Here is a 10,243-nt window from a genome sequence, read left to right as displayed (position 1 = left end):
TTTATTTAGCTGCCATGACAACGCGCGGGGAGGGGGGAGAAAGAATGGGAGGGGCGGGGCCTGGAGACGCGCTGCAGCACTCGGCCGGTAGGAGGCGGGGGGAAGGGCGGGAGCCAAAGTTATAAGTAAGGAGTGCGCGGCGGCTGCCGGCAGTTCCCCTGCCCGACAGAACGAGCGCCGCTGCGGGCGCTCGGGGAGCAGAGGCGGTGGCGGGCGGCGGCCGCACCGGGAGCCGCCAAGTGCCCCTCCCCGCCCCTCCGGCCCCCCACCCACCTACCCGCCGGCGGCCAGCGCCCATGGCCGCGCGCGCCTCGCGCAGCCCCCCGGACTCCGCGCCCTGTGCCGCCGCCCAGTTCGCAGATCCGCGCCACCGCGGCCAGTCTCACCTGGCGGCGCCGCCCGCCCGCCAACCCGGCCACAGCCCCAGCTCTCACGGCGACAGCCGCGGCGACAGCGACAGCGGTGGGGGACGCTGCTGAGTCGAAGACAGCAGCCCGGTCACCGGACCTATTTTCTCGCCTTGCTGATTGTCTATTTTTATAAGAGTTTACGACTTTTTAAGAACTTTTGTATACAAAGGAACTTTTTTAAACAGGCATCTCCCATTTACATTTAACCCAAAGAAGAAGGATTTCGGGCAATTCGGGGTTTTGGTTTTGGCTTCGTTTCTAAGTCTTTTTTTTCCTCTTCGTTGACTTTGGGGTTCGGGTATCCCCACTCCTTCGGACTCCCGAGGACCTTCTGGGCCCCCACATTAATGAGGTAGGTGCAGCGCGGGGCGAAGGGAGGGGCGAGGGCTGGTGGGACTCGCCGGAGCGGCGGCCGAGAGGTGGGCCCCTGACTCCTGTCTCCGTGTGCGCCCCGCCCGGCCCACAGGCAGCCACCTGGCGAGTCTGACATGGCTGTCAGCGACGCGCTGCTCCCGTCCTTCTCCACGTTCGCGTCCGGCCCGGCGGGAAGGGAGAAGACACTGCGTCCAGCAGGTGCCCCGAATAACGTGAGTGCTGGGCCCGGGCCGTGGGGAGCGTCCGGTGGGCTTCTGTGTGGGTAGGTGGGGGCGGGCGGAGCCCCGGGGTCACCGAGAAACACCGAGCCGGGGGGAGCAGTGGACACCGCACGGGCTCCGCAGCCTTCCCGGGATGGTTTCTGCGCCCTCGGCTCAGCTGTACGTGCGTGTGGTCCGGACGCTGCGGAGCCGCCCGGGACGCTCACCGGGGTCCGCACACGTCCCGTGGCGCGCAAGCGGCAGGGCGGGTGCGCGGGCCACCGGGCGGGGAGGCGGTTGTGTCCACAGACACTGGCTGGGCCTGAGAGAGCCTGGCGCGTAGGCGTTCCCGTGGCCAGGGCTCACCGGGAGAGCCTCGGTGTCCCAATTTCGGGGACGGCGGGAGCGTCCCGGGGATCTGGCGGGGGAGGGACTCGGGCTGGCGAGCCGCGGCGCTCGCTCACACGCAATCGGGCAGACACAACAGAACACCGCTCGGTGTGGACGCACCGCCTCCCCTCGGACCCGAGTGTGGGCCGAGATTGCGGCATTGGCACTGGAGTTCCCGGGCTCTGCCTGCCTGCGCTGCCCGTGCCTGGGCGGTGTAGGTGCGCCGGGTCCGCCGCTATGTCGGATGGCGGCCGGAGACCCCCGCTGACGCGCGCTCTCTCGCCCTGTCCCCGCAGCGCTGGCGGGAGGAGCTCTCCCACATGAAGCGACTTCCTCCTCTGCTTCCCGGCCGCCCGTACGACCTGGCAGCGGCGACCGTGGCCACCGACCTGGAGAGCGGCGGAGTTGGGTCGGCTTGCGGCGGCAGCAACCCGGCGCTCCTACCCCGGAGAGAGACGGAGGAGTTCAACGACCTCCTGGACCTGGACTTTATTCTCTCCAACTCGTTGTCCCATCAGGAGTCCGTGGCCGCCACCGTGTCCTCGTCCGCATCAGCCTCGTCTTCGCCCTCCCCGTCGAGCAGCGGTCCCGCCAGCGCGCCCTCCACCTGCAGCTTCAGCTATCCGATCAGGCCCGGGGGCGACCCGGGGGTGGCGCCCGGCGGCGCAAGCGGCGGCCTCCTCTACGGCCGCGAGTCCGCGCCCCCTCCCACAGCTCCTTTCAACCTGGCGGACATCAACGACGTGAGCCCCTCGGGCGGCTTCGTGGCCGAACTCCTCCGGCCCGAACTGGACCCAGTGTACATCCCGCCGCAGCAGCAGCAGCCGCCGCCGCCAGGTGGCGGGCTGATGGGCAAGTTCGTGCTGAAGGCGGCCCTGAGCGCCCCCGGCAGTGAGTACGGCAGCCCGTCGGTCATCAGTGTTAGCAAAGGCAGCCCCAACGGCAGCCATCCGGTGGTGGTGGCGGCGCCCTACAACGGCGGGCCGCCGCGCATGTGCCCTAAGATCAAGCAGGAGGCGGTCTCCTCGTGCACCGTCGGCCGGCCGCTGGAGGCCCACTTGGGCACCGGACCCCCTCTCAGCAATGGCCACCGGCCGCCAGCGCACGATTTCCCCCTGGGGCGGCAGCTCCCCAACAGGACTACCCCGACCCTGGGTGCCGAGGAACTGCTGAGCAGCAGGGACTGCCATCCTGCCCTGCCGCTGCCCCCGGGCTTCCATCCCCACCCCGGGCCCAACTACCCACCCTTCCTGCCGGACCAGATGCAGCCGCAGGTCCCACCGCTCCACTACCAAGGTCAGTCCCGGGGATGCGGGGTTCGGGCTGGGGCGCAGCACTGCGTGTGCCGGCCCTGCGGGGCCCGCGGGATGATGCTGACCCCACCCTCTTCACCCCTAGAGCTCATGCCACCTGGGTCCTGCATGCCGGAGGAGCCCAAACCTAAGAGGGGGAGAAGGTCGTGGCCCCGGAAAAGGACGGCCACTCACACTTGTGATTATGCGGGTTGTGGCAAAACCTACACGAAGAGTTCTCATCTCAAGGCACACCTGCGAACCCACACAGGTAGGAGGACACAAGTGGCAGAAGGGGGGGGGTTGGTGTCCAGCCCCGCCCGATAACTATGGCCTCCCTTGGGATGTGGGGTGCAGCCTATCTCCTCCATCTCCTGGATCACGGGAGAGAGCAGCGAACGGCGCCTACTTTTTTGCCCAGGAGCCTTTTGCTTGATGGATGATATCAGTGCTTGAATGTGCAGTTTTGTCAGGCCTTTGAAAGGCAGGGAGATTCCAGGCTGAACGTGGGCCTCTCCTGACTTAAGCAAAGCATTGCCCTTGTAATCAAGAAATTATACTTTGCAGTGGAAAGGCAGGAAGGGGGTTTTAAATTCATTTTTTAACTTTCCAGACAATTTTCACTGGCTGTTCCCTTCCTAGTTTCACCCTTTCTATTTTTAGTTCTAGTCTTAATTAATTAGGTTTTATTTAAGTTTCAAGAATTTAATGGTTCTGATTGCTGGGATCCTGGTTTAGGACTGTCACTGCAGAGAACTGCCATGGCAGTGTAAGTAGGTTAAATAACAGAAATGTGGGCACAGGAAAAGTAGCCTTCAGTTTAGTGGGATAGGATATTATTACTTGGCTTGGGCTAGGAGGGACACACTAACAGACATAATTTCCAAATTCATTTCTACCACTGTAATATCTTCACTCCAAAGAATGAAAATGTTAGCCCTGTGGAAGTGTAGGTTTGGGTGGTGTTTGTGTTTTCACTGCTCAACTATCTAATGCCTCTTAAAAGTGAGAGAGAGAGCAAGCAAGAAGACTGTACATAACATAGTCTTATTTATGATCTGAAATTTAACATGGCCTTAAGTGGTATAAAGACACTCCTGGATACTTTCAGAGTGGGGTACTCGGAGAGTTGGTTTTAATATTTGGGCTCCAGTTTTTTAACTGGCCAATTCTTCGGGGGATTTTTGTTTGTTGTGTTTTGTTTTTTGCAGCTCTGTTTTTATTACTGAGGTAAAATTCACATCACATAAAATGAAACACCTTTTAAAAGCATACAATTCAGTATAATTAAGTACATTCATAATGTCCATCTAAAACTATAATCTAATTCCAAGACATTTCACCACCCTAAAGTAAACCTTAAAGGAATTAAGCAGTTATTCCCATTCCTCCCCACCCCCCCAGCCCCTAGCAACCACTAACCTGCTTTCTGTTTTGATGGACTTATCTATTCTGGATTGCTATGTCTTCTTGTATAATTGACCCCCTTATTATGTAATACCCCTCTTTATCCCTGATAACTACCCTTGTTCTGAAGTTGCTTTTTCTGAAATTAACATAGCTACTCCAGCTTTCTTTTAACTAATGTTAGCAAGGCATATGTTTCTCCAGCCTTTTAGGTTTTTTTTTTTAGAAATCTCATTTTTTAAATTGAATTTAACAGGGTGACATTGGTTAATAAAATTATATAGGTTTCAGGTGTGCCCATCATCTGCGTATTCTTAGTTCTTTAGCAGCAGCTTCAACCGTTTTATTTTCCTGTTACAGGTGAGAAACCTTACCACTGTGACTGGGACGGCTGTGGGTGGAAGTTTGCCCGCTCAGATGAACTGACCAGGCACTACCGAAAACACACCGGGCACCGCCCCTTCCAGTGCCAGAAGTGCGACCGGGCATTCTCCAGGTCTGACCACCTCGCCTTACACATGAAGAGGCACTTTTAAATCCCCAAACAGTGGATGTGACCCACACTGCCAGAAGAGAATTCAGTATTTTTTCCCTTTCACACTGTCTTCCCAATGAGGGGAGGAGCCCAGCTGGAAAGCACTACAATCATGGTCAAGTTCCCAACAAGTCAACTTGTGAGTGGATAATCAGGAGACAGGAGGAAGCCGAAAGACAAAAAACAGATGGGGTCTGTGACTGGATCTTCTATCATTCCAATTCTGAACCCAACTTGAATATTCCTGGACTTACAAAACGCCAAGGGGGTGACTGGAAGCTGTGGATATCAGGGTATAAATTAGATCCGTGAGTTGGGGGGAGGGGTGGGGAGGGAAGGCCAGAATTCCCTTGAATTGTGTTTCGATGCAATATACATATAAAGATCACCTTGTATTCTCTTTGCCTTCTAAAAGCCATTATTATATTAGAAGAAGAGGAAGAAATTCAGGTACAGAAAATGTTTTAATAGCCTAAACGATGGTGCTTGGTGAGTCTTGGTTCTAAAGGTACCAAAAGAGGAAGCCAAAGTTCTCAAACTGCTGCATACTTTGACAAGGAAAATCTATTTTTGTCTTCCGATCTACATGTATGACCTAAGTCAGGTAAATACACCTGGTTTACTTTAACATTTTTATGCAGACAGTCTGTTATGCACTGTGGTTTCAGATGTGCAATAATTTGTACAATGGTTTATTCCCAAGTATGCCTTAAGCAGAACAAATGTTTTTTTCTATATAGTTCCTTGCCTTAATAAATATGTAATATAAATTTAAGCAAACTTCTATTTTGTATATTTGTAAACTACAAAGTAAAAAATGAACATTTTGTGGAGTTTGTATTTTGCATACTCAAGGTGAGAATTAAGTTTTAAATAAACCTATAATATTTTATCTGAACATTGTTTTTGTTTTGTTTTCCCCCATAAAAAGAGTAGGTAACAGAAATGTCAGTTTAAACACAGTGGATAGGGCGAATGGAAAGCATACTAAAAAGCCAATTTTATCTCACCAGATTAAAAGACTTTAAAAGACTATGGAGTTTTACAATAAGTATAGTCAAGTGTGGTAGGGCCGACAGCTCTGAGTCTGGGAGATCATAGAATTAAATTTACCAGTTTCGGGTTGCTCTTTCCAATGTGTATAAAAGCACATGAAAGCAGTTTCCTTACCTGAGTATGAATTTCCAGGTAGAAACAGCTCAATCAATCATTCTTAAGTTTGCTCAGTTTAATATGAAAGTATTAATAAAATAAATACGCATTCCAGTTTCACATTTTAAAAAATCCTATGGTTTCTCTTTAAAATGAAATGAAAATATCTGTCTCTGGGAGGCCTGGCCCTGCATTCAGAACAATTTGTGTAACAAAAGAAACTTCCTACAGTGGAGAAGCCTAAAGAACACAGTTCCACAGTGCCCTCCTGAGGATTCAAGGACTCATTTATGCTTAGTATGTGTTCTAGTTATAACCCTAAAGAAGTCAGAATCAAAGTTTTGAGCAGATGAGTTTTTTGTTTGTTTGTTTTTAATCCCCACCTGAGGATATTTTTTCCATTGCTTTTCAGAAAGAGTAGAAGGGGGAGTGGGGGGAGAGAGAGAGAGAGACAGAAAGAAAGAAAGAAACATCGATGTGAGAGAGACACATCGATTAGTTGCCTTCCGCACACTCCCCAACCAGGGCCAGGGATCGAGCCTGCAACCGAGGTACAGGCCCAGGGTTGGAATCAAACCCTGGACACTTCAGTCTATGGGCTGATGCTCTGACCGCTGAGCAACACAACCAGGGCTAGCAGATGGTTTTTAAACATCATCAGCCCTCTGGAGATGGCTAGCCCTATTGTTTAAACAGACCGAACCCAAAGAATTACAAATTTTCCAAAGTCCCAAAACTAAGTGTAAAATTAAGTAAATTGAAGTCATGTTTTTGTAAGCTGATTTCTGAAGTTATTAAAACTTAAAACTGCACTGAGACTTTTTCTGAGGTGGGTCCCTATGAGTCTGAAGTTCATTTGTGGCAGTCACAAAAAAGGAAAAAGCATTTGTGACACTTGTTGACACTATATATTTGTAATGGTGATGTGGGTGACTAATTAACATTGTCAAGTGGACGGAAGCTGACTGGCATTTTCTTTAGACTGCTTATTAACCATCCATTATATCTAGTGTCTAGAAGTGTTTGCACTGTGGGCGCATTTTACAAAGAGCTTGAAAAATAGCAATTCATAAGAGGCTCATGGTGGACCAACACAAAGTATTTCCCTTGGCTTTGAAGAGTCCAGCAAAACAGGGAAACATGGCATGTGTCTTAGCGTAAAAGAAAACAGGTACACCAATAGGATGGAATTTTATGTGGCCAAGACCATATTCAAAGCATACTTAATGACATGGGAAAATGCTCATGGTATGTTAAGTGGAAAAAGCAGGATATAAGGCTATAAACAGTATGATTCCAATTGTATAAGTTTAAATGTATGTGCATTGAAGGAGAGAAGCAATAGAAAAGGGGAAACACTGGACAGAAATGTCAAAATATGAATATTGCCCTGGCCAGGTGGCTCAGTTGGAGTGTCATCCCCTGCACCAAAAGGTTGAGGGTTCAATTCCCAGTCAGGGCACATACCTAGGTTTTGGGTTCAATCCCCAGTTGGGGCAGGTATGGGAGGCAACCAATTTATCCTTAGGTGAAGATTAAATATATATATATATGAATATCAGTTTTCTTGGTTTAAATTTTCTGTAGTTTTCAAATATTCTAAAATAAGTATTTAAAATGGAGAAACTTTTTTTTAAGAATGCAGATCCAAGTAATTAGGTTTTAATTAACTTTAAAGAATGTAGGTTCAAGTATTTAGGCTTTAATTTTAAAGGAGCAATTAAAGCTATTTCAACAAGAAGCCTACATTTGAACACATTTTTCTTCATATTAAATTGTGGTTGCTGCTATTGAAATCTGCCTTTCTCTTACTTATACCGAGCCTCTGGCTCACAGTGGGTGTATGAAAAGTGTTTATTCGATGGTTATCACCTTCATACTTGCTAAGTGCTTATTATCTCAAATGGAAGAGACATTCATAAAATACCAAATATAAACATAATGCAGACCATGAGATTGCCCACCTTAAAACTGAAACCTTGCATGATTTTGGTGCCTTCCTTTGGTTTTGTTTAGCTTATTAGATCTAAACAGAACTGATGCTTTCTTAGTCATTTTGTTAGCATCAATTTAATTTCAGCAAAATATTATCACCTGTCAAATTAATATTGTCAATTGAATTTTACTGGTTTTGTTGTTATATTTGATTTTTTTAGTCTTACAGTTAAATAAAATTCACAAGTATAAGAAAAAATAAATAAAATATCAAGACATTTTAAATGTATTCAAATTTTCATGATATCATAAGGGTACATCACTGGCATTAACTCTATCTAACCTGAAAAAGAGCTTAAGTATTTAAAATGAATGAAGAACAGCACCAGCCAGGTAACTCAGTTGGTTAGAGCACTGCCATACACCAAGGGTGTGGGTTCGATCCCCGGTGAGGGCGCATACCAGAATCAACCGATGACTGTATAAATAAGTGGGGCAACAAGTCGATGCCTGTCTCTCTAGACTCTGTCTCTCTCTTTTCCTCCTTCTCTAACATCAATAAATTTTTTAAAATAATTTTTAAACAAATAAAAATAAAATAAATGAGGGAGATTTTCCAAAAATGTAACAGGACAAAACTATTCAAGATGCTCAGATAGCTAAAACTATTTAGTACCGATCAGTCCTGCGCTCCTGGGTGTTCTGTCATTACTGCATTACAGAGCCGCTTATCCTGTATAATAGGGAACCTAATAATTGAGATGCCTGCTTATTCCATTTTCCTTATAAGATTTCATTTTATGTCCTAGATTTTAACTTGCGCACACACACAAAAGATTAACAATAGTGTTTTCTACACATCAACAGCCTTTCAGTCTACCTCTTTTCCAGCAAAATGCCTTTTCCAGCAAAATATTATTTCTACCTGGAAAACTGACTTTTTTTTTTTAAATGTATGTTTATTCTGATACTTCTAATCAGCTGTACACTTATCTAGGGCAAATTACCAAATAGATTTTACGTTTCTTCAGGACTGGGATTTTTCCATGGCTTCCAATTTGGGATCTTCAAATTTGAAGTCAAGGAATGCATTCATGTCTGCTTTACCATATATTTGCTTAAGCTTAAAAAGCTCTCTTTCCAAGTCTTGCTGACACTCTGGGCCAGCATCAACAGGTCCTCCAGATGACTGTCACTTAGTGTTGTATTTTCTAATCTTGTCCACGAAGAGTTTCTGTACAGGATCAAGCTCTTTATTAAATGCCACTGCTGGAACACCAATATTCCCCCTCAAATGGACTGAGACTGCAGACTGGATGACAGAGGAGAGCCTGAAGAGCCTCTGAAGAATCATGGTGATTCTGTTACTAGCGCTAAGTCCTGAGCTGCCAAAGCCACCGCCCTGCTTGACTCTTAACAATCCTGTTTTGGTTGGTTAAAACAGGAACTGTCACCATCTCAAGCAGGATGGTTGGGGGGGGGGGGGAAATTCCTTTCAAAAATTGTTTCATGTTACAAGATCTGTATATTAACCATTGTCACCCCAATAAATTTAATTAAAAAAATAAGACAAATTTTTCCAGATTTTAGAAACATGCAATGTTATTGCATATTTGGAGATGAACAATTCTGACATATAATTTCTTTACATATTAGAAAGCCCAGGTGAGACAGTCCTTATGCTATGAAAGCAAGTCCACAGGGAGAATATTAAAACAGGCAGTGATGGGGCCTGTTGTACTTGGATATATGGGAGTATCTAAATTTAGCAGCCTATGTCAGCCACCTGTCTTATACACCTGGCTTCCGGAGCTTCACTCAGCACAACAGTGCACGTACACAAGTGAATTGCGAACTGACAGTCCAGTCCATATTCTCTCCCTCCTCCCTCCCCTTCCCTCTCTCGTTCACCTATAGTCACCATCTACTACCTCACAAAGCTTTTTTAAAAATTTCATGTGCTATTTTATCATCTTGTTACGTATTTTACTTTTTATAGTTATTTCATTTTCTCATATATTTTTAGCACCTTCTAGAGGCGATTGTATAGTGACACGCTTTTCTAGTGCTAACCTGAATCTATGTCCGCTTCCTAAAGTTTTTATGTGACTCGATAACAGTTCATAGAACACCACCAAGCGCTCTACATAATGAATGGTGTGGAGTAATGTTCTATCTGTGAAAACGCCAAGGACCTACAGTTCCAGTCAGTAGGTCCTTTTTTCCCCTCCTTCACATTAAGTGAAACTAAAGTGAAAGTTGAGAACCAACACCTTTTGGGAGCTTTCCCCTTCAGCAGGACGGAAGTGTGAATTTCTCACCATCTGAAAAACTCATGCCCTCTTAAATCCTTACGGAGTGCCCAGAGCTCCGAGGCCCCGCGGGCCACAGCCAAACACAGGGGACCAGCCGCTGGAAGAGCAGACCCGCAGATCTTCAGGCCGGTGGGGGCTCCCACAGCCAGAGGACTCAGCTCGGGGCGCAGGGCCCCCGGGGCAGCACCAACCAAACTGCTGCTCTGGAACCACGCACGTCGCAGGGTTATCT

General features: G+C 47.8%; 1 protein-coding gene and 1 pseudogene across 2 annotated transcripts; one reads left to right on the top strand and one right to left on the bottom strand.

Annotated features, from left to right (window-relative positions):
- Positions 1-393: 393 nt before the first annotated feature.
- Positions 394-5,507, top strand: KLF4 (KLF transcription factor 4). Of its 2 annotated transcripts, XM_016213681.2 has the most exons (5): positions 394-762; positions 877-997; positions 1,672-2,671; positions 2,774-2,938; positions 4,435-5,507. In XM_016213681.2, the coding sequence occupies exons 1-5, from the start codon at positions 758-760 to the stop codon at positions 4,608-4,610; spliced, it is 1,467 nt and encodes a 488-aa protein (XP_016069167.1). In that variant the 5' UTR covers positions 394-757; the 3' UTR covers positions 4,611-5,507. The 2 variants fall into 2 exon arrangements, with proteins under 2 accessions (XP_016069167.1, XP_016069166.2); XM_016213680.2 differs by having other exon boundaries at positions 1,672-2,938.
- Positions 5,508-8,325: 2,818 nt separating this feature from the next.
- On the bottom strand, positions 8,326-9,573 carry LOC107537641 (ATP synthase peripheral stalk subunit F6, mitochondrial pseudogene; annotated as a pseudogene).
- Positions 9,574-10,243: the final 670 nt, after the last annotated feature.

This window comes from Miniopterus natalensis, chromosome 12, assembly GCF_054644295.1.
Source record: "Miniopterus natalensis isolate mMinNat1 chromosome 12, mMinNat1.hap1, whole genome shotgun sequence".
NCBI classification, from domain to species: Eukaryota; Metazoa; Chordata; class Mammalia; order Chiroptera; family Miniopteridae; genus Miniopterus; species Miniopterus natalensis.
Note: the sequence above shows the minus strand (reverse complement) of the source record. Positions and strands in the feature narration are given on the sequence as shown.

Coding starts and splice junctions, on each gene's coding strand:
- KLF4 (XM_016213680.2), top strand. Junction 998..1,671: donor CAGCAGGTGCCCCGAATAAC/GTGAGTGCTGGG, acceptor CTGTCCCCGCAG/CGCTGGCGGGAGGAGCTCTC. Junction 2,939..4,434: donor ACACCTGCGAACCCACACAG/GTAGGAGGACAC, acceptor TTCCTGTTACAG/GTGAGAAACCTTACCACTGT.